Below are 24,462 nucleotides of genomic sequence, written 5' to 3' on the forward strand. Positions count from 1 at the left end.
ACAGGAGGAGTCGCGACGAAGAGGGAAGAGAAGTGAACAAGGCGAGGAAGATAGCTAGGAAGGTGGGTTTAAAAACCAGTACAAAAGTTCATGTTCATTTAAATTTGATTTTTGTAATACTTTTTATGGGCTCAACGTGTTACACAATTGAGAAGAATTTTGGAGGATTTCCACTGAAACAGTGAATGAACGAAGGGGCTATAACGCCCTAATTTCGTTCAGCAACGTTTGGAATTACAATCACTTCCTACCGCTTGGAAATCAGTATCTGGCAATAGCAGCCTGTTTCGATAGGCCGAGACCCGAACCACACTCCGGACTTGCACGAAAAGACAAAGGTAGACTTATTAGGTGGCTGAACTGTAGTCATTTGTGTGTAATTTTTTGTTTGATTTCTATTTAAAATCTAATTTGCCGCTAACTTTCTCGCCGTAAATGTAATTATGTTGGCGGGCATACGATGAAGTTGGTTGGATTTGCGCTAGCTAGCTTGTTGGCTAGCGATAGCAAGCTAACTATAGCTAGCAAGTGGTTACCGCAACGCATACTTTTGATTGCTAGCAGATAGCACTCTGCTCTTGGCTAGTTGTTTCAGTCTAGCTCTACACTTAACAGTCCCATATCGTTGTATGTCCATGTGAAGCAACCGTACAATTGTGTGTTTTCAAGCATGCTATCCGTATATAAGAAGTTTAAGGTTGTCGTGCCATACGCGAGTCAATATCAATCATTCGTTCTCATCACGAGAAATACCCAGTGTGTTATCTCGCTAACATTGCATAGGAAGCGTTGAGGTTGTATTTTATGGTAACGTAAGTTATAAGCAATTGAAATGAGCCGTACACTGTTGCCGACGTGTTTAGGTTTTCAATTGTCAAAGCCCATTTAAAAGGGCCGAACATATCATATTCTTAATATTTGTATTCAACTACTTATTCTTGTGGCCGAATCAACGTTTGCGAAGTAATGCCAGATAGTATGGTCAGAGACATTATGGGATAGTGTGTTACCAGTCACTGTTACGATCTTCGTAGTTGCTTTTACAAGATGTGCTGTACAGAGAGCAAAAGGTTTACCTTGGGATCTTAACTATGTGGGTTAGAAAGACATTTGTTGTCAAAATTGTTGCGGGACTAACATTGTATCAAAGTTGTTTACTGAACACCTAGACGCTCTCCCGCTCGAGCACCGGCTGACTTGAGCTCTCGACCAAAATCGAGGCGAGGTCAAAGCCCATGAACACCTGTGCTCGCGGAAGTGCACGTCTATGCTAGTTGAAAATGTAACTACTGCGGTGCAGGTCTTCAACAGGTAGCTCATTAATTAAGCTGGGCGGTGTTGAATGTGTTTTCTTTTGGTGAAAAGTAACAATGTGTTTATAGTCGCTGGATTTGTCTGGGATAATAGTACGTTTGTTGACATAATAACTAACCAGTAAGTTGGTTTATGACCCCAGGAGGACATTAGCTGCCTCTCGCCGTATCTGTCATGCCCCGCTCTGGGTCGTTCTTGAAATGCCTAACGTGGATGAATATTCCACCTGAGTTCGTTTTCCGCCGAACCCATATACTTTTCAGATAACTTTATGTAAAACATTCATGACATGTTTGAGAGACTGCTCAGTGTTTGCGAGACTCGCAGTGGGCTTACACGTAGTTTTAATGTATTGTAAGGCGAAACTCGACGACTCCTTGCTTTGGACGTAATGTGTTGTTGGTGAGGAGAGAGAGACAGGAACCTGTTGAGTGGGTATTTGTTGAATGGGTGTGTGTGGTTGGGGGAAGGGGCAGGCGTGGTCCGGTCTCTGTTTTTAATGGAACCACTCGTGCAGGGTCGCCGTAACCCCCTGTTAACATTTACACATAATTCACCCGTTCGTTGAAATCAACTTGGGTGAAGGCGGCAAATAAAGATGGCAACTGCACAGGTACTTCTGCACTTGACAGAGTTTCAGTATGATCCGGCGCCACTGACTTGTTCGTCTGAATCCGAGAAATTAAGCTGTTTTTGTCTGCACGACAGTTAAAGATGGTTGAGATTTTTGTGCATTCCATATGTCCTGCGGGTGTGCCTCCTTTGACCTAGGTTTTCTATAGGGAGCGAGGACGAGTTTTTACATGCCCCCTCCTCTAAAATAAAACACGCAAAGAGGACTAAACGGAGTTTTTATGCAGCATGTCTTCAACCTATATAGAACTTGTGATGTAATTTCATTCAAAGTAGAGTGTTGGTACGCTGTGTGCCCGTTAAGGCAGACGTATCATTTTTGAACCGCTGTAATGAGAGGTTTATAGTTACGAGAAGGGTGTGTCCGTCCTACACGGAAGGGAGTTGTTTGGTTTGAAAAGAGACGGCGACTCAGAGAATAGAAACGTTCACCTCTGGACTCTCTTTGGTTACCTCATCGTTTGAGTTCAAAATGTTCAGCTTTGTGTTAGCTGTTTCATTCAGATGACACAGCTGAGAGGACAGCCGTTACTTCCTGGTCAGACTTTACCTTGACAAGCCACAGCTCTTATGCTTCAGCTGGCTGTGCTTCGTCCGATGTGCCAAAGTGAAGCATGGCTAACAAGTCGCATGCATGAGTGAACTTTTACTTGCCTGGACTTGACTGGGAGTTCAATGGCTGTATTATCTTCCTGATGTTAACTTGACACTAGTGTATGAGGGACAAACGTGTTTGTTGGGTGACTGACTGCCGAGGAGCATTGGAAGTTTGTGTTCCAAAGTTCAGGCAGGCTTTAGTCTGGAGCTAAGCCAAGGCTAACGGTTTGGCTCCCCTCGTTCAAATTTGCCCTTAGTCAGCAGGATGGTGATCTGGGCCAGCCACACCAGCATTTTAGCTCTGTCCACCATGGTCTGGCCAGGACTACTGGTGTGTGTGTGTGTGTGTGTGTGTGTGTGTGTGTGTGTGTGTGTGTGTGTGTGTGTGTGTGTGTGTGCGTGCACTGTCATCTGTGTCCATGCCTTGCTTTTTTTCCTGCACCTGTATGGAAGGCTCAGAGTTCCTAATTAACTGAGGGCTTTATGCCGTTCGCCTACTCTCTGCCTGGAGCCTGAGTAGTCCTGCGGTCTGGCACAGCTGCTTTCAGACGTATCAGCTGGTTATGAATGTGAGGGCTAACCCCTTGCTGAGTGGCTGTTGCAGATGTATGGTGTGGTATGCAGTGTGGAGGCTTCCGCCGCATCCACTTATTATGTGGGAAGGAAACGTATGTCAGCTGCTGTCAGCCATTGTGCTTGCGCTGTGTCATATCTGTGCTAGCACTGCCTGGTTATGCTAGGTGTTTGGCCATTTTGTCTGTTAAGTGGCTTAGCAATCTAATACCAGCACCATCCCATTAGGAGACACATGATTAAGTGTTCAGGCAAATTGAATGACTCTGGTCCTCTACAGCTTAGGGATAATACCAGTGTTTCGGTCTGTCTGTCATAAGCTGGATAATGAAGCCAGAAGAACCCTGCTCCAGCAGGTGTTCCCCACTACATAGGCAGGTCTGCATTACAAAAGTGCCCCCCCCCCCCCCCCCCCACAAAAAAAACAACAACAACAAACAAACAAACTAATGTATTGTTTCAGCTCCCTACAGATGTGTACTTTTAACACCCCCCCCTGCAGTCTGTTCCCCCTCCCCAGCAACCATTCTGTAGCCACCTGAGCACAAAACCTCTAATATTGTCAGATTCATTTGTAATAGACTGTTCAAACCACACTGACTGCTTCATTGCTCAAGCTGAATTGGTAGAACTATTAGATCATGTTCAGGATCCTTTAACATATCTCTGTACAGCAGCTTTTGCCTTAAGAGGTCAGAAACTATAGCTTTACACAGCACCTGTGTCATCTCTGGATGGCAGAAGTATGTGTGGAAATGTGGGGTCTTGACAGAGGTTATAGGTGTGTGTGTGTGTGTGTGTGTGTGGAAGAGAAAGACACTCATCATATCATCAGATCCAACCAGTCGGTGACTCAGACAATGCAGGCTGACTCACCTTATCATAGTGTGTGTGTGTGTGTGTGTGTGCGAGAGAGAGAGAGCGAGCGAGCGAGAGAGAGAAATATTTGTAAGAGAACAGAGGGATAGGAGCTAATCGGAAAAGGGGTGGATTTCCCAGTCATCCAGAGCAGCTGAGACAGGATCTGACATGCCACAGTTTCAGCTGGAATGCGCGTGTGTGTGTGTGTGTGTGTGTGTGTGTGTGTGTGTGTGTGTGTGTGTGTGTGTCTGTTTTCCTGCCTTTTTCTCAGTGTGAGTGTGTTTGCTCTGGGAGCGGAAGGCGGGTGCAAAAACAGTTTCAGTAGCCATCGACGAAACCCACTGCTGTGTCTGTGTTTTCAAGGACAACTGCATCAGCCCCCCTCCTGCTTTCTCTCTCGCTCTTCTCTCTCTCTCTCGCTCTCTCTCTCCATCTCACACACACTCTGACACACACATCCCATTGTTTTCAGGCCCACGCCACGCGGACAGCTGCAAATATTTCCCGTGTGTGTAAGGGTTGGGGTGAAGTTTTTTGAAGTATAATATTCATTACTGGCAAGGGAGGAGGGGACGGGGAGGGTGGTTTCAGAACAGTCATCCTGTCTGGCCTTGGTTGGGGTGATTCCAGTGTTGTTTGAAATCAATAGTGTTTTAATTTTAAGATTTGGTTTGAGGTCAAGCTCTGGGCTGATGTGGGATTTGTTTTAGTCTCCTGAGCCTCTTGTGGGTTTTTGCAGTGCCATTGGGACTGTCTATTTGTCCTCCACGCTGGGAGTGTGGAATTGTTGACACAGTGGCTCTGTAAGTGTTGTTTGTTGGTTTTGTCTTGTTCGTTTGTCTCGAGAGTTGCTCCTCTCAGTCCATTGCTGCCATTTTGCTGTGTTGCTCGCATCGTGCCATTAGGCTACACTTAGCTGTTATTTGCTTTTGAAATCCAGTCAAAAGGTCACTCCCATGGCTAGGAGAGATTTGTCGCCCAGCCTATTCGGTAGATGAGCCGCTCACAGATGACCAGTGGTCCCAACCACAGGCACACATGACTTGATTACCTGATCAGACTTACATGAGCTGTCTGTTTTCGCGTTTTACTGTCTGTTTTTAAAGGGTCAAAAGACACTTTACCTACCAGGAACACAGAATGAGGAAGGGTTGGTGAACAATGTAGCCTAAAACAAAAGGCCAAGATTGGTCGTGGTACCTAGAAAGCCATGGGCCTTCCTTGAACACATCACCAGCTGATTTTAAAGTAACGTGTAATTCAGAAGTATACCGAGTGTAACGGAAGCTGGGCTGAAGTGTTGTGACTCCTGTGAGACTGCAGCTGAGCCCTTCTGTGCAGGCAGCTCCTGACAGAGCCCAGAATAACTCTGAGGCGCTTTCTCCTCCACGCGACAGGGTTCTTCACCTGCAAATCGCACTGTGTACAGTCCTGCACCAGCAAGCTGAGGGGTGCTAATATATGCTGTGCCTGATTTTGTTCTTTTCTTTTTTTTTATTATTATTATTTCTTGGTGAGACAAAACTCAATGACAAAAAGGACTAAGTTAGCCTGGCTAACTGTGATAATTGTGTTTGCTTCTGATAGCTGTTGGACACACTGCCATCTGTTCTGTAGTACATTTGTGTAGCACATGTGTACTGTGGCAGTGTGACAGTAACAGTACCAGTGTTATAGCTTTCAATGTTCTGTTGGAATGGAGAGGCAAAACCTTTTGTCCAGTTCGGTAGTGTTTTGTTCTGTTGACTGTTTCAGTTTTAATGAATGTAGTTATGACACACCCATCGAGTGTTATCACAAAAAAGCAACAATAGGAACAGTAAGGTGATATTCTTCCTATTAGCCAAGAGAGCCTCTGGAGCTGTCAGTTCATAGTTTCCCTCTTAGGTCAAGCAAAATGGCAGCGTTGACCTCTTAAATGGACAATTATGGTTATGATGGAGGAAATGGCAAGTCACTAAGTAGCTATGGACCGGAACTGGCTTGAGTGGTGTGGTGCTGGAAATGAGACCTGTGGTTCTACACATCCACACACCATTTAACTACAACGTGCTTACACACCCGCCCACACACACACACACACACACACACACACACACACACACACACACACACATAGACATGCACACTTAGTCAGCACCAGGCTCATATCTTATTCATGCTCAACATAAGCCATATGCTCTGTGTGTGTGTGTCTGTCTGTGTGTGTGTCTTGGTCTTCCTGAGGTGCTTTGCAGCAGCACTATGTTACCACACCTCTATCTGCAGTAGGCTGTTTGCACTCACACTCTCTCCACAGTAGCGCATCGCTGGTGCCAACTCTTCTCCACCTTCTGACACTTCTATCTTTGTCTTTTTCACTTGGTCTGGCTTCCAAACATTAACCCCGTCCTCCCTAGTGTGTGTTGCGCTGGGCGTGTCTCTCTCAGACTGTACTGCTCTCTTGGTGTGTGTGTGTGTGTGTGTGTGTGTGTGTGTGTGTGTGTGTGTGTGTGTGTGTGTGTGTGTGTGTGTGTGTGTGTGTGTGTGTGTGTGTGTGTGTGACTAGTTCTGTTTTTCTGTGTCTGTCAAATTGACACCAGTCTGTAGGGATGAGGGTTAATGTGTATGGGAGACCACATGGAAGTCCTGCATTACTAGTTGTCCTCTGTGTGAGTGTGGGTGTGGGTGTGTGTTGGTGAATGGAGCTCTTTGAGTCATTGCGTGTCTGTGTCATGCACCCTCTGTCTGCGGAGCTCTTGGGGGATTTTCCTTCCTTCATAATTGGGCACTTCACTCTTGATCTCTACTTACTCTGAATGAGTAACTTCTTGCTCTGTCTGTACTTATATCTCAGTATGCGGTAAGCCTGCTGTATGCCTAGCGCACTGTCTGTCCACTGGTGTCGGGCTGGCTCTGTTTCTGTGTGTGTGTGTGAGTGAGTGTGTGTGTGTGTGTGTGTGTGTGTGTGTGTAACACTCTCTCTCTCTCTCAGTGTGTATGGAGCACTGTGAGAATGCAGCGTCTCTCCTGGCCTCCGTGCGGGAGCAGGAGATGCAGTTTGAGCGACTGACTCGGGCTCTGGAGGAGGAGAGGAGGAGCGTGGGACCATCGGGTACCCTCCCTCGCCCCCTCCCCACCCTGCAGGTAACACCCCTCATCCACCGCCCCCCCGAATGTCCCCTCCATCAGCCTCCACCACCATCCGGTTCATCCCTCCATCTTGCTCCGTCATTTCCCAACACCACCCTCCATACACCCTTTAGTAGCACCCAGTCCTCTTGATGACAAGTTGAACCTTGTAGGGAATCATTTACCGCTGAACGCTACTCCCCGCCGCTCCTCTCTGCCCTCCATATCAGCATTTAACCATCGTCACCTGTTCTCCATGTCACCTTCCCACCCCACCCCACCCCTGCCTCATCCACGCTCTCCATCTCAGTGTGTGTCTGTCATCGCCCACCAATGTCTTGACCCGTCACACACTGCACAGTCATGGTGATTGTGGATCAGGTTTTACAAACGACACCCATCACTTCCTGTCCAGTCTCCTCCACCCACCCACTCCTCCATTCGCTCCCCCCACTCCTCCATTCGCTCCTCCACCACCCACTCCTCCATTCGCTCCTCCACCCCCCACTCCCCCATTCGCTCCTCCACCCCCCACTCCCCCATTCGCTCCTCCACCCCCCACTCCTCCATTTGCTCCTCCACCCCCCACTCCTCCATTCGCTCCTCCACCACCCACTCCTCCATTCGCTCCTCCACCCCCCACTCCCCCATTCGCTCCTCCACCACCCACTCCACCATCCGCTCCTCCACCACCCACTCCACCATCCGCTCCCCACACTCCTCCATCCACTCCTCCACCCGCTGGGCTGTTCTCTCTTCTCTCCCCCTCCACCCTCCGTGGAGGTCATCTTCACTCACTGCGCCTGCATGCCGCTGGTTTACTCTGTGTGATGACAAACCTCCTAACAGAACTGGCAGTGCTTTGTGCTTTTGGAATGACAACCTGGCAACTTGTAAATGCTTCCAGAATTTGTATGAGAGATGTTCACTCACGTTTAAAAAATTGGATTACACGAAACACAGATCTCTCCTCTTTGTTCCCCTCTCTCTCTCCTGCTCCTCTTCCATTCAACCACCCCTGACACTCTGTTGACACCACTATGGTGCAGCTCATAGGCAGAGGAAAACCGGTTCAGTTAGTCGAAGCCAGTCTGTGAGGTGGTGAGACAGAGGCCCTTCACCCTCTCCCAGGATGTTACTCAACTCTTCTCAGAAGGAGATGAATATCTGTCAGAGTGAAGGCTCCCTTGTGCTTGTCTGCCTGTCTGTCTGTCTTTGCTCAGCTGGGCTTATCGTGACGGCCCACTCAGCCCCTCATGGTTTAACTGTTGACCACGCCCAGTTTTTCCCAAGATTTGGTGATGACACCTCCCACAGTTCCTGTGTGTGTGTGTGTGTGTGTGAATGACCTCACTTACACCAGCTCCCACGCAAACACCAACTCCCGGCTTACACTCCTGCTTAACCCTGACTTTCCCAGTTATCACACACACACACACACACGCACACACACACACGCAGTTTCTGTATCTGTCATATTTTATTTTTTTTGTGCTTTCTCTCTTTCACACACACACACACACACACACACAGTGGCATACACATACATTCCAAGTGCGTTTTGCATAGAGCGAAGTCCTGGCCAGTGCCTGTTAGGCCAGCAGGGCTGTGGAATGCCACTAGCCTTATCTCCACTTTGTTGACATAGTTAAACAGCATTAACATGCCAGCCAGTTCACAGACCCTACCTGTGGGCAGGTCCACACACGCAAGCTCTCCACACTTTCCCTGCTCTGAGAGCCTTACACTTACACTAGTGCTTGAGGCACCATGAGGACTCTGCTCTCTGAAAGGGAAGATCTGCTTGGTTGTTTCTGGAGTCCAACCTTCTACTGGGCATGATGAGAGATGGCGCTAAAGTTTGAAAGAAAACGTTCATGGCCCAGTTGGGCACAGTTTAAATGATGACATTTTAAACCCCCTTCCTTCTCACCGCCAGTCTTGGTGAGAGTGGGTAAACACCACCACAACCCGCCCACACACACACTCGTACCAAAGCAATGTGACTTCACACAGCACAGTGGCAAGGCCAGCAACTCCCCTGAAAAATGTTGCCTGGAATGACTTAACGTGTGTGTGTAAATGCATATGTGTGTGTGTTTGTGTGTGTGGCCGCATGCCTTTTACCACACAGACCAAAGAGCATTTCCCTAGAAGCTGCTGCAAGCATTCCCCTGACTCCCTTATCATCTTCTGCCGCACGTCCACCATCTGTCCATCCATTTTCCCATCAGCCATCCATCCATGTGTCTCTCGTTCTTTCTGTGTGTTCACTTGACTTCCGTACTACTGTTTCAAACCCACTGCAGCTGTCACTGTGTGTGGCTGATGTGTCCAACAGTTAACTGTTTGGAACTGCTTGGTCACTGGCTGTTGTGACACCCCTGGAGTATAATCCTGTGTGTGTGTTTGTGTGTGTGTGTGTGTGTGTGTGTGTGTGTGTGTGTGTGTGTGTGTGTGTGTGTGTGTTTGTGTGTGTGCTCTCTAAGCTCATTTATTCCTACTCTCTCCTGTAGAACGGGCGTGTCACTGGTGATGCGGAGTTAGAAAGACTCAAACTGAGCGAGGGATATATCAACGGGACACAGGTAGGTGTAGTTGTTTGTGTGTGTGGTTGTGTGTGTGTGTGTGGTTTCCTTCCTTTGTCTCCAGCTGTTTGGCACGTTGAAATACGTGCACTTACGTCCATTCACTTTTTTGCCCGTCTGTGTGTGTTGGAGAGAGTATTTGTTTTTCGAGTGTGTGGAGGGAAATGCTTCTCTCTGTTGGCTGTGGCTCAGCATTGTTCTCTCTGTGGTCTTGCAGTACAGGATGTTAGACCCAGGTCATGTCGTTGAGCAGACGGTCACTGTAGAGGAACCTCAGGAGGCTCCCTCTGTCGTCTCTTTGGAGACCCACGACGACGGATCCACACGCCGCACCGAGACTACAGTAAGACCCCACCCCTGCAGAGAAACACTGACTGACTGGGCTCACAGTTCACACAAGGACACAATGACACACTTACATATGCATACACACATGGATGTTCTGTGCACTAGCACACACGCACCCACACTGCGGATAAGGAGAACTTTATCCTCTGTGCCAGTGCTATTCTTGGCTATTATCTACCACAGCCAAGTTAAAGTGCTGACAGGGCCTGAAACAAGGCAGGAAATAAAGTCCAGTGGTTTTTGTCGCACCACTATCCTTGAAATGACATCTCACTATCAAACACGCAAAGCAAGATAAACTACTGAAATGCCCACTGCCATGTCTAAATGGACAAAAGACACAATCTGACCTTGGCACTGATCCAGATTTGAGCAGCTATAATGGGTTCTGACTAATCAGTTGCTTCCCTGTGGCCTCCGTATCACCTCCACTAGGTCAAGAAGGTCACCAAGACCACCACCACACGCACAGTCATCCCGTCTGTGTCGGACACCATGTCCCTGGATGGCAGCAACTCTGTAATTGGTATGGGGGGCTACGGTGGGCCTGCCATGTACCGACAGCCTCCGGGTCCAGCAGACTACCCCACCTCCACAGTCCCCCGAAACTACCACTATGGCCCACCAGCTGGCTATGATGACTACCGCGGAGGCCCACCCTCAGACACCTACGCCAGCCTCAACCGCGGGATGCGTATGGACCCCAACTACAGGTTGGCATCCTGTGTTTGTGTGTGTGTGTGTGTGTGTGCGTGCGTATGTGCGCGCAGTATGTGGTTTGTAAACAATTCCCATCAGCTCTGTGATGGTACAAAGCAAATGACTCTAGATAAACATGTTCTGAAGAAACTAAATCTCAGTAGCTAAAATAGGGGTGTTTCTTCAGAGAAGGTTTCACTCCCATTGAGCTGAGAGGTAGTGAAATGAAACCCTGCTAGGGTCTGGATCCAGCGACGGTGTGATGTGAGGTGTTGATTTGACATGTGCTTTGGTAGAAATACTGAGCTGGAGGGAAGGTGTTGCATATCTCTCTGCCTCGTCATTAGAAGGGCTATCTCCAGATCAGGCAACCATAGGGATATAAATCACTGCTGCCTGCACTGTGCTCGTTGTGCCAGGTGCTTTTTAAAGCTTGTATAGGTCCCTAAAGGAATGGAAGGAACAGTGTGGCTTGACTCTGAATGTGTCTTCTTCCACTCACTCACTCACAATAGAAATGCACTAGAGCTGTAGGAGCATAGTCTGCTGAGGTTCCGTTCCACAGGGCTCACTCGCTCACTGCTTGCACCCTGAAATAGCGTGGCTGCAGTGCTGACTTAGGCCTGGACGTCCAGCTCTCATACAAACAGTGACCTCATCCCAAGCCTCACCCAACTCCTCGATAGCTTTACAGTAGAGCATCTCCTAAATCCCACCCCATCTCTCTTTCTCTTTCTCTCTCCTCTTTCTCTTCCTGTCCTTTCACTCTTTCTTGCGCTCCCTCTCTTTCCCTTTCCCTCCTCCTGCCTCCCTTTTCCCTTACCTCTCTCTCTCTCTCTCTGTCTCCCCCTCTCCTTTCTCCTGCCTCCCTGGCTTGCTCTGTGTCCCTCAGGCCTGATGGCTACCGCACACTGGACCCCAGCTACCGGGCGCACAGCCGGCCTCAGCTGGACCCATACGCAGCGCAGCCCCAGGTAGGGCGCATGGGCATGGGCAGTGCCCTGGACCTGCAGCGCTTTGTGCCCGAGCCCTACGGCCTGGAGGACGACCAGCGCAGCCTGGGCTACGACGACCCCGACTACGGCATGGGCCCACCTATGCACTACAGCACCATGCCCCGTCTAGCCCATGGCATCCCTATGCACGCCCCACCACCACGCCGAACAGGGTAAGGAAGTGTGAGGCTGTGTGGTAAGGCTGAGAAGAAATACAAGTGTGTTCTGAATCTCTATTTTGGGTGGATGTGTTATAACGCGCTTAAGAATGTGATCAGAATGTGTTCCGGAGTGACAACTTTGGCTGCACTGTGTGTGTGTGTGTGTGTGTGTGTGTGGTGTGTGTGTGTGTGAGAGAGAGAGTATTTGAAACGTGTTAGGATTCGGTTATGGTGTGGAAAAGTGTTCCATTGCCTTTTTAAAAGCTTTGCTCACACATTTGAAATCTTCTCCTGGTTGTGAGTTAACGTCTTGTGTGTGTGTGTATCAGGAGTTATGAAGGCACCCTGGACGGGGACATGAGTGCCGCGGGGGACATGTACTACTGGGGTGGCGCGCCCCTGGCCACGGGTGAGAGGGGCAGCATGGCCTCCCTGGACAGCACCCTCCGCAAGGGCCCCGCCCCCACCACATGGCGCCAGCCGGAGCTGCCTGAGGTCATCGCCATGCTCAACTACCGCCTGGACCCGGTCAAGAGCAACGCCGCCGCATACCTGCAGCACCTTACCTTCAAGAACGACAAGGTAAAAACCTTCAACTATATCACAGTGATGTGAAAGTGCATCAATTAGCGCACACACAGCATTACATCTGTGGCCTTGAGCACATTTCTCAATAAATTTGCTCACATTCATGTTCATAAGCATGATTAATGTTTCTCATGCAGTTCTATTAGGCTGCATGTGTGTGCTGTAATCATACTTAGGGGATTAATCAGTCTCTCCTTTCCTTTCCGACACACCCTCTCTATCGCTCTTTCTGTTTGCCCTTTCCTTCACTCTTGTTCTCTCCCCTTTTTTTTCTTCTTTTTTTCTTCCGTGCCACCCTTTCTGTTTCTGCCTCTCTCTCTCTATCTCTCTCTCGCTTCCGTGCCACCCTTTCTGTTTATGCCTCTCTCTCTCTCTCTCTCGCTCTCTCTCTCTCTCTCAGGTGAAGACGGAGGTGCGCCGCATGAAGGGTATCCCTGCGCTGGTCTCCATGCTGGACAACCCAAAGAAGGAGGTCCACCACGCAGCCTGTGGTGCACTCAAGAACATCTCGTACGGCCGCGACCCTGACAACAAGATTGCCATCAAGAACTGCGACGGCATCCCTGCGTTAGTGCGTCTGCTGCGCAAGACCCGCGACCAAGACCTCACCGACACCATCACAGGTGAACCTCACTCTTACACCTCACCGACACCATCACAGGTGAACCTCACTCTTACACCTCACCGACACATCACAGGTGAACCTCACTCTTACACCTCACGACACCAATCAATTGAACCTCACTCTTACACCTCACCGACACCATCACAGGTGAACCTCACTCTTACACTCACCGACACCATCACAGGTGAACCTCACTCTTACACTCACCGACACCATCACAGGTGAACCTCACTCTTACACCTCACCGACACCATCACCAATAAACCACACTCTTACACCTCACCGACACCATCACCAATAAACCACACTTCTTACACCTGAATGATGCAGGGTCTTTCAGAAGCTAGTCCAGACTCCTTCCTATCATTCTAAGATCAAACAATGGAACAGTCTAGCAAGTATGCAGGTGTGCGTCAATGAAAAGGTCCCGCCTTCAAATTCCGTGCCACTTTTTTTTAAAGGCTCTCGTATGTTAGCATAAGATTGTGGGTGCTTTTAGAACGCAGAGGATACTTCAACTGCATCCTTGATTCTCTGAACTAAGGACTCAGTCCTTGGTAGAATCAAAAGATCACTTTTTTTTCTATTATTCGGTTTACTTGTCAAAACGATAGAAGACATTCCTCCAAAATACCTTTTTTTTTAATGGTTTTGTTGCCATTTCATGACTAAAGCTAAGAAAATAGTTCTTCACGCAGATAGATTTTGAAAGTTCCAGGTCTTGCATAACAACCCATTACTTGCATAGCAACCCATTACTTGCTGACTTCAATTAAGTTTCCATTACGTTAAATGACTGAACTACTTGCGGAATGATATGAAAGATGTGAATAAGAAGCACAAAACCTGTTGCCACTGGCAGCTGTAAACGTTGGGGTGGCCCATTCAAATCAATGGAACTTTTTGCTAAATTCTGAGGAGCCGGTGGGCTGGGAGAAATCACTTAGCGGGACAGATCTGGCCCGCGGGCAGGCAGTTTGAGTCCCCTTTCCTAGACATTGAAACTTTCCTTCGGCAGGATTTAATGTTGCATCGTTGATAATGCAAGGATTCGTCTTTGACTTTGAAAAACACCCACCATCACAGGTCAACCAGACCCCCTTATACCTAACCTCACATAATCACAGGTAAACCACACTTCTTACACCTGACTGACATCAGATATGACCCGCCTCTATTACTCCTACTGCTACAACTCCATCTTACGTCACACCTTCACTTCAGCACTACTTCAACCTTCACCGGTAAGCCACACCTTACAATCACAGGTAAACAACATCTGTAATATCGCAGTGACATCAGCACAGGAAAACTATACCCCTCATGCCACATGCCTCACTTGTGACCACTGCTGCATGGAATGGCCCATATTGCAAAATCCATGTTTATTAGTTTGTGAGTCATTGCAGTTTTATTACGCAAGGATTGTAAAACCGCTGCTTACAGAAGTGTCATGAAACCTGACCCCACTCCAGTTCACAGGAAGAGTATTTAAGTGGCCTCTTCATAGCAGAACTTGATCTTACGCCAGCGTGTCATCCAAATAAGCAGATTTGGTACTCCTCCCAAAAGATGTTCTCCTCTAAAGCCAGCTTTGATATTGCCTTTGATTAGCTTCAATCACAGAATGGAAGGTGACAATGTCTGGTTATTACTCAAATTGTGTGTGTGTGTGTGTGTGTGTGTGTGTGTGTGTGTGTGTGTGTGTGTGTGTGTGTGTGTGTGTGTGTGTGTGGAGTCACATATAAGGGACACCATTCTTAATTGACACATGAAGCATCACAGCACTGACCTCTGAGCTCTTGTCCCCTCAGGCACCCTGTGGAACCTGTCGTCTCACGACTCTGTGAAGATGGAGATCGTGGACCACGCCCTGCACGCGCTCTCAGACGAGGTGATGGTGGCCCACTCGGGCTGGGAGAGGGGCAGCGGCGGCGGAGGGGGGGAGGAGAACTGCAAGCCCAGACACCTGGAGTGGGAGACGTCCCTCACCAACACAGCCGGCTGCCTGAGGTGAGGGAGCTGGGGGGAGGCAGAAGGTTGGCTGGGGTAAAAGAATGGAGAGAATGGAGGGAAGACAGAGAGGGGAGGGTGAGAGAACAACACAGTGGCATTACGGAAGCTGCCTCTGTGCTGCCCTCTGGAAGACATGGAGAGTATGATGTCATCGAAGGAAGAGAGGAAGAATGGGATGAAAAACGGCACTAGACGGAAGAGTTGCTGTATGGCCATGTGCGAAAGCTACACCACACAGGAAATAGAAGAAGGCTAAGAGGAAATGCCTCTGGCCCGTCACATCGAGTCAATGGCCTGTGTGTGTGTGTGTGTGTATGAGAGAAGAGCTGTTTGTGTGTGTTAGGGTCCTGCTCTAGGGCTGTGTGAAAAGGCGGAGAGAGGGAGTGTATGGTGGGACAAAAGAGGGAAATGTGATCTTTTGAATCCGTTTATTTCCCCTGAGTGCCCCTCTTTCAGGGAGCCTGCTTCTCTCCGCTGCTGGAAAGCACTCTTTTCACTGGCACCCAAAGCTCTTCACTCTAATGACATCCCAACAAGGCCACATACTCTAATCCCCAAAGTAGTCCCCCCCCCCCCCCCCCCCCCCATCTTCCTCCTCTCCCCATTTAACTGTCTATTGTTACTGTGGATCGATGCATCTCCCCTTTCTCTTCCTTATACGTTTTAAAAACTTAAATATCTCTCTCTCTCTCTCTCAGGAACGTGAGCTCAGAGCGCAGTGAGGCCAGGAGGAAGCTGCGAGAGTGCAACGGATTGGTCGATTCTCTCATGTACATCGTTCAATCACAGATCGACATGAAATCCGTCGACAACAAAGTTTGTGCTTTTGGTTTATTTTTATTTTCAAACTTTTGGTGGGTTTGGGATAAATGTGGGTGCACCCTAGATGTTGTATTTTGCTGACCTCCATCAAAACCATTGCGCCTAGATGTTCAGGTGTAGATGTCTGGAGCGGTCCTCACCATCTCGCTCGCTCACATATGGGTGTGTTTCTTCCTTTCTTGTGCAGCTGATAGAGAACAGCGTGTGTCTGCTGAGGAACCTGTCCTATCAGGTGCATAGAGAGGTGCCCAACTGTGAGCGCTACCAGGAGGCTCAGCCAGTCAACCAAGGGCCTGTTCCCACACAGAAGACCGGATGCTTCAGCTCCCGCAAGGGCAAAGGTGTGTGTGTGTGTGTGTGTGTGTGTGTGTGTGTGTGTGTGTGTGTGTGTGTGAGAGAGGGTTACTGTTGATGGATGTATGACCATGCTGAATATATATGAAAAATCTATAAGACAAAGCTTCATCTCTCCTTTCCTGCTAAAAGTGAAGTGTCTTTCTCTACAGCCGTATTAGTGTCTTTCTCTACATAATATTAGTGTATGTCACATTAGTGTCTGTTTTTTTAAGTGCCAACTTAGATTAATTTCAGCCGAAGCTTTCAGTCCCAGTCTAGTGAACCACTGCACGTAATTATGTGTCCTCCTGCTGGGGATTTGAATTCAAATATCTTTGAATGTCCCAGACTTGGCTCTTCTAATGCTATGGTCCGATAGCCAGCTCCACGTGTCTGGGCTCCTGTGGGCGTGTGCATGCTCTGGGGCAGGTTCTTGGGCTGTGTCAGTGCATTGGTGTGGACTCTTTGGAGACCTGCTTGTGTGTTTGTGTTTGTGTGGGTGGCTTGGGGAGAACTGCTGCTGGTTTGTTTCCATACTGAAATACTGTCTTCCCTGCCATGTCTTTCTCTCGCCCCGTCTCTCCCTCTCTCCTGCGTTCCTCAACCCCTCTTCCTCCTCCTCCTCCTCCTCCTCCTCCTCTTCTTCTGCCTCTTCCCCATCTGCTCCTGATCCAGACGAGTGGTTTTCCAAAGGTAAGCTGCTGTCTTTCTTTTGAAATCTCCACTTTTGGGGTCTGTTTTCTTTATCATGCTTGCAGAGCTGCCATTCACACCCTCCACTCGTAAACCTCTCTGACATACAAACAGCGAAATAATTTACGGAAACGTCACCTCAGTAAATTGAAGATCAATGCTGTGTTTTGATGCCACGCAGTCAACCTGTTTACCTGTATGTCACAGCTATCACACGCTAATAGCATTAAATTGATTTTTTTCTTGGTGATTTCTGTTGGCTTGATTGATTTAAACATTTAGTTTTAAGCTGAAAGCCAGCTCACTAACTGTCTAATTTAATCAGTTTTGGCCTATGTGCCATGGTGTTAGCCACCTCAGTTATTCCTTAGCGCATAATAAAATCAGCTAAACATGAGCATTAAGACCCCGTCCACACACACACACACGCACACACACACCCTTGCACTTAGTTTCATTGTGTCTGTGTAACCAGTGCACATCACTAAGCAAACTGGGATCTGTGGTAGTCGAACTCACCCATGCCCTTGTGCAGTCATTGTATATGTTCACCTGGGATGTTTAGTTTAATGCCTCCTCTCCCCCCTCTCTTTCATCACCTGTCCAGGGAGGAAGGATGATGATGGAACTTCTGACATGATTGAAATTCCAAAGAGGACCAGCCCTGCTATAGGTAAATGGTGAAATGTCGCCCTCACACGGCACTCTGTTTCTCTTTAGGGGTTGAGGTGTGTTGTATTTTCATTTTAGCACTTCCTCGTCTGCACTTAAGTTAAAAGTTAACTAGGGTCCAGTCATTTAGTTCTGTCTTTCAGCTGTCGGGCTTTGACCCTGGCTGGGCCACACAGCTCTTTTGTGCAGGATGGGATGCTTTAGTTTTGGACCTCCTACATTAAGAACTTAGCTCTTAAGAATTTAATAATAAGCTACTTTTATTTATTGTCTAGTTACATGCATGCATCAACTGGCAATGAAATCCAGACTCTTGGCTGTTGTCTAGGTGAACTGTAAACCTCCTATAATAGGCTACTCGACACCAAGACTGCGTCCACATTTAGCTGGTTACATTTGAAAACGGTGATTTTATGTTGAAAAAAATCTCTGTTCACACTATTGTTTTCCTACTGTCTTCCAAATGTTCTGCCTCGGTACCAAAATGCAGAAAGGTTTTCAAACAAAATTGTTTCTCCATTTGGCCCCCTCAGATTTCCCAGGGTTTGTGTGGACAGGACCTAAAAATCACTGTGATTGAACATATGAATAGCTTAGTCAGTCATTAGCTTACCATATTATATGAGGTTGGCCTTGATAATATGATTATGGCCCTAAACTAACCAGCTGACCCCTGGAGAAGCCCACCCCTAAGTAAGCCCTTCCACTCTGTGTGTAGGCTATGAGTTGCTGTACCAGCCGGAGGTGGTGCGCGTGTACACCTCGCTGCTGAAAGAGAGCAAGAACCCCTCGGTGCTGGAGGCCGCCGCTGGAGCCGTGCAGAACTTGTGTGCCGGCCGCTGGAGTGTAAGTGCCCTCGTTGCTAGGCCTGTGTGTGTGTGTGTGTGTGTGTCTACCATAGATAGGAATAGTGTCACTGTCCGTGTCAAAATGCCTCTGAGGAAATGACTCAAATGAGGAAGCTTTACTTAATATAGGGTAGAAATCTTTTTCTAGTCCCTTCTTGTGATTTCTTTCCTGGCCTCTGCCTGTGTTCCCTCTCATTTGTGCATTTGACATCTGACTGTACCCCCCCCCCTCCTCAGTACAGGCGCTATATCACATCTGACTGTACCTCTGTCTCCACCACCCCCCACCCCCCCCTCAGTACGGGCGCTATATCTGACTGTACCTCTGTCTCCCTCCCCCCTCAGTACGGGCGCTATATCCGGGCAGTGATGCGACAGGAGAAGGGTCTGCCCATCATGACAGAACTGTTGGCTCATGGCAACGACCGTGTGGTGCGGGCCATGTCTGGATCACTCCGCAACCTGGCCATCGACGCCCGCAACCGTGACCTGCTTGGTTAGTCTCCCCTCCCTCCATAAAGCGCAGACACAGCTGTGTGTGTGTGTGTGTGTGTGTGTGTGTGGTGTGTGTGTGAGGTTACATGTTTTGAACTCTGCATGCCAGTGAAGTTCCTGATGGCTTCATACATCTGTGCATTATGCCAGCGATTGGCAATCCTATACCTCCCTGCTCTGCATGTCTTCATTTCCCAAACGTATGGATTGAAATCCGTGTCATACTAATGCTCTGGATGAACTCAATCCGGTGTGTTCATTTCATGAAGAGTGCCACTGACGCCACTGTTCAGATGGTGGATGTGACCGCTGTAGACACTTCTGCCTGCTGTGGTTTACCTGTATCACGGGCCATTCATGTTTCCTGGCCACTGGTTCTCATCACCGCTCCTCCTCCCTGCAGGGAAGCACGCGGTGCCACACCTGGTGGCCAACCTGCCGGGCGGTGGCCAGAGCCAGCCGGTACGCGGCCTGACGGAGGAGACGGTGGTGTCGGTGCTCAGCACACTGGCAGAGGTGCTAGGCTCCAGCCTGGACGCCGCCAAGACGCTGCGTGCCTCCCAGGGGATCGAGAGGCTCGTGCTCATCAACAAGGATGGGTACGAAAAGTGTGTGTGTGTGTGTGTGTGAGCACTTTTGGGTTTTTATGAGGACACACATTGGTGAGGAGAGGGAAGTCTCTTAAATGTGAGTGTGAGGTATGAAAGATTAGTGAAGGGCTTCTCAGCTCTGTGTGTGTGTGTGTGTGTGTGTGTTTGGCCATGACCCTGTTCTCTCCGTGTTTTCTAAGTATTTTTGGGCTTACTCAGGGGAGCTGGGGAAGCAGGGCAGGCTTGCTGCAGCAGAGGCCGTGTCTGACTCCTCTCCTCTACTCTCCTCTCCTCCCCCAGGAACCGCTCGGAGCGTGAGGTGCGCGGCGCAGGCATGGTGCTGCAGATCGTGTGGGGCTTCAAGGAGCTGCGGCGTACGCTGGAGAAGGACGGCTGGAAGAAGTCCGACTTCATGGTCAACCTCAACCCCCCTACCACCACACGCAGCAACGGGGGCTATGAGGACAGCACGCTGCCCCTCATCGAGAGGGGTGAGGATCAACCAGCCTGTCTAATGTGTACTACTACTACTACACACACACACACACACACACACACACACACACACACACACAGTCTGGGAAGTAAATTAATGATCTCCTTTGGACATCTTTTCAGGAGGCAAGCAAGACCGTGAGAGAGATATGATTCCACTGAATGACATGGGACCAGGTGATTGTCTTACCTTTTTAATATGTATGCTACATGCACCTATATGCATGCATGCACACACACACACCCACACCCATGCACAAAAAAACAAATGTAACACTTGGAATGTCTTCTGTAATTGCTTCATCAGACGCATACTCTACACTGGACCAGAGAGGCAGGAGGAACACTTTGGACAACGCCCTAGACTCGGACAGAGACACCGCACAGGTGCAACACACACACACACACACATACTAAGGCAGTATCCTAACAACATCCTCTGAAGCACTTCTCCAAAAAGCATCTACCTAAAAGGCTCAATTGGAAATGCCCTCAACATAAAACATCTCTCCTGATGCTTCAGTTATACACATGCAGACACTTGGCATACATCATGTTGTGCCTACCTAACAGAACTGTGTGATTCCTTATTCACTACTATCCTGCACAAACACTCCTTACAACCGCACTGTAACTAACCAGAATAACCTCAACTATTCTCTTTCCCCAACTCTCTCTCTCTCTGTCTGTCTCTCTCTCTCTCTCTCTCTCTCTCCTCTACTCTGCAATGCTTTTTCTAACTTGTTCTCACTTCTCTTGTTCATCTTTCACCCGATCTCATTCTGTCACTTTCACACTCTATTTCTTTGTCTACTTTCACACTCTCGATGTCATACACTTATCATCTGCCACTCTGTGGTTCCGTCCGTCTGTTTGTCTGTCTCTCTTTCCCTGGCCTCCTCTCTATCTCTCGCTCTGTATTTCTCTCGCTCTCTTTCCTTGGCTCTCTCCCTCTCAGGGAGGGATGTATGGGGAGAGGCGTGGCTCTATGCCTCTGCTGGACTCTTACGACGGTTAGGCCACTCCCCCTCCCCCCCAAACAGTGCATGATCCAGCATGGTATGTGTGTCTCGCCAGCCTCTTTTTCCACTGCACGGGCTCGGTGTGTGTGTGTGTGTGTGTGTGTGTGTGTGTGTGTGTGTGTGGCCCACATGAGAGAGATATGTCCTCCCTCTGTCAATCCTCCTCCATATTGTGGTGGTGAACCTGATCGCCGTGTTTTTAACACGTGTCTCCCTTCCCTACTGTGTGCGTTGTGTTGGTGCGTATGTGTATGTGTGTCTGCCGTGGTCCTGCAGTGTCGCTGTGTTTTATTTATTTATTTTTTTCTGTTGACAGCGTGTGTTGAGGTCGTGTGGCCTGCAGTCACATGCTTTCTGATTGTGTTATCCCCTTTGGCTGCCTGGTCGACTGTAGTTGACTGCAGTGCAAGAGTGGCTGCAGCTGTGCATTTGTACTGTATATGCACACTCTGAGAAAGGACAGGCAAAACCTCCTCATGACCTGTTTGCCTAGTTGGTGCTGTGCTCCTTTGAGTTTAGATCTCAACCCTGCACACTTGATGTAGACCCTGTTATCAGTCTTTCTTGCTTTCTTTTTTTTTTTTTTTCTCTGTCTCTCATTTCTCTACTAATCATTCTCCTCTCTCCACAGAAAAACTGATTGTCTGCATTACTCGAGGAGAGCGCCCCCTTCCAGCCTATTGTCCCTGCTGAACTCGGGACAACAGCCAGTAGTGAATCAAGACAAGACACTCGATCTCTTTCTGTCTCTGTTTCTTTCCATATATTTCAAATGCCAATCCCCTTTTCCATTGAGGACCACTGTCTAAGACACAGACACTATACAACTTTGCTGTTTCTTTTGTTTTCTCACCATCTACAGAACTCCATATGAATAGTCATGCCAGACCTACTACAACACTGAGGTGGAGATCCTCTTTCACTTTCCTCTGTCCCTCCATTACTCCTAACTGCTATTGAAGTTTTTTTTTATAGCAAGCCAACCATCCATGAAAAAGTAAGTCATGACCACTCTAAAGCCCCCCCCCACCTACCTCCCTCCCTCCGTCAGTGATGCCACTCTGCATGGATGGTTACCATGGTTACCTCCACATAGGTTCCTGTGACACTACTGACTCTCCTCACAACCTGTTCCACTAAGATGACTCCTGACTGAGCTGTGACTAGCATGACCAAACTCTCTAACTTGTACCACTACAGTGACACACACACAAGGGACTCCTTCCTCATGTGAAACTAAAAGTTCCTTTTATCTTACAATCCTCCTTCTCTTCTTTTTAATTGTCATTTCTGTTTTTTTTCCTTTTTTTTTTCCGGTGGTTGGGAGTGTCATTAGAAGCCTACTACAGTATGTATGGATTAGTTGTATAGTGTTGATTTTGCATTGCTAATTAACTCCTAGTTTATCTGGCTTTCCGAGTCACACCAATGACTGGCTTTGTGCCAAAGGCTATCTACATTTGCTGGCGCTGGGTTGAAAAATGTACATAGAACACTCGCAAAACTGAATTCATGGTTCCGCACTACATTTAATATATATATATAAATATATATATTGGGAGAGAAGCAAGGGCCAAGTTGTAATCTTAGCCTTTGCCCGCCCGCCCCAATTCAGTCCAGATGACCACTGCAACCCATTCCTGCCTTGCAACTGGTTAGCTGTGTTGGTAGTTGTTGTCATAGAACCGCCTGAGGAGCTCTGCCCAACATTCCATTGTCTTTGAGGAGACCATGTCAGAAGGGCATCAATGAGATGGATAGGAGGAAGGCACTGGGGAAAAAAGCGCCAACGCAATGGATTACAGCCGTTGGGTGCTTTGATGATGCGGGACCTAAGTCTCAGTTTTCTTAAGCAGTTCTGTCTTATGCAAGGGCAAACAGCAGATTTGATTGTTGACCCAGTATGCTTTCTTTTCCAAAGTCTGAATATACATGAATGTGTAAATATGTGACCGCATCCAACAATCCGCTGTAATGTCTTTGAGTGCCTCACTCATGGATGGTTGTTTTTTGTTTGTTTGTTTGTTTGTGTGTGTGTGTGTGTGTGTGTGTGTGTGTGAGTGTGCGAAAGGGTTTTCTGAAGGGCACGGCAGGGGTGCTTTACAACTGCTCCTAATGTGTGGTTTTGCTTGCATTCTGTCTTCAGTAGCCATTTTTGTTTTGGAGTGGCTGGTGGTTTTCAGATGAGGGGGGTGTAACCCTGCTTATTTCTTGAGTTCCTAGAAGTACAGTGCTTGTTCCTTAGACTGCATAATCCAAATGCACAGTAACAAAAAGTCTGATGTAGATAATTACTGAATGGATAGCACTAGGAGTTGGGGAATATTTTACTGTGTTGCTTTTACCCTTTTTTATTGATTTTTTTTGTTTGTTTTTTGGTTTGTTTTGTTTATTTGTTTTTAAAGGAAATTCCATGTTTTCAGTCATGTTTGTATTTAACACTAGTCATTTGACTTTTGGCCCACATAGAGCAAGCAAGCTGTGTCACGATGGCCATTCTTATGTATTACTGAAAGTGATGTGGCAGAGTGACGCTGGGTGTGAAGAGGGAAGTAGAGTTTAAAGAATCTGTTGAATTAATATGGAAAATGCAATAACACTCAGTCAGATGGCGGCAAGGGCAAGATTTTTGATTCTAGCTTGGTATTTAGATTAAAAATAAAAGCACATTTAACTATATATACAAGAGAATATTTGTTAAGTTTAATTATTTTCCTCTTGGTTTTATGTTCTTTTCCTTTTTATATTATGATTTTGGGGATATTTTTTTTCTGAGGGTGCTGTGGGTGAATGCATATGCAATCAGTTTTATTTTTTAATTAAATGCATTTATGGTTTATATCTTTTAATTAAAGACAAAACAAGAAAAAAAGTCATGTCACCTTTCGTCAGTCCTTACTGCTCTGATTCTGCAACACTAATCTGAACATGATTCCAGAGGAAAGATGTAATCTCTGTTTGCCTTGGCTCTTAAAAGTTGCACCTTTCTTTCATGGATGGAATATGTAACTAGCAATACTGTTTTTAATAAAAAGTGATTTTTTTCAACATCCCTGATCTTTATTAGTTCATTCATGTATAGTACTAATGTGAATGGGTTACGTTTCATGATTTGGTTGGGGTTGATGGCTGTGTTCAAATCCTCCTTTTTTTTTTTCTTTTTTTTTATCCACAAATCGTTTAACATGAGCCCTCTAGCGTCAACTACGAGCAACTAGAAAATGTTGAAGTGACTGATGGGTCACAGACGTCAGCACGTGTAAAACCCTAGCAATATGTCAAGCAGTTTCAAAGTAAGTTTGGAGCACAGTCAAAGAGGAGAGCTTTGTCTGAGTCTTTTCCTACTGGCGTAAAATAGCTGATAAGACATAAAAAGGAAG

The 24,462-nt window shown here is 47.6% G+C and overlaps 1 protein-coding gene across 6 annotated transcripts; it reads left to right on the top strand.

The window, feature by feature from the left end:
• On the top strand, positions 1 to 24,130 carry ctnnd1 (catenin (cadherin-associated protein), delta 1; the record flags this gene model as incomplete). Of its 6 annotated transcripts, none has more annotated exons than XM_080838012.1 (20): positions 22 to 62; positions 6,953 to 7,104; positions 9,606 to 9,677; positions 9,895 to 10,020; positions 10,461 to 10,738; positions 11,617 to 11,892; positions 12,210 to 12,462; positions 12,869 to 13,091; positions 14,908 to 15,106; positions 15,808 to 15,925; positions 16,119 to 16,272; positions 16,943 to 16,960; positions 17,568 to 17,633; positions 18,351 to 18,478; positions 18,826 to 18,976; positions 19,379 to 19,574; positions 19,866 to 20,056; positions 20,184 to 20,237; positions 20,368 to 20,447; positions 21,714 to 24,130. In XM_080838012.1, exons 2-20 carry the CDS (start codon positions 6,958 to 6,960, stop codon positions 21,720 to 21,722), a joined length of 2,739 nt encoding a protein of 912 aa, XP_080694138.1. In that variant the 5' UTR covers positions 22 to 62; positions 6,953 to 6,957. The 6 variants fall into 6 exon arrangements, with proteins under 6 accessions (XP_080694139.1, XP_080694138.1, XP_080694135.1 ...); XM_080838009.1 differs by lacking the exon at positions 21,714 to 24,130 and adding an exon at positions 21,019 to 21,078; XM_080838010.1 differs by lacking the exons at positions 22 to 62; positions 21,714 to 24,130 and adding exons at positions 261 to 338; positions 21,019 to 21,078.
• Between the last annotated feature and the right edge of the window lie 332 nt (positions 24,131 to 24,462).

This window comes from Sprattus sprattus, assembly GCF_963457725.1.
Source record: "Sprattus sprattus genome assembly, chromosome: 4".
Classification (NCBI taxonomy): Eukaryota; Metazoa; Chordata; class Actinopteri; order Clupeiformes; family Clupeidae; genus Sprattus; species Sprattus sprattus.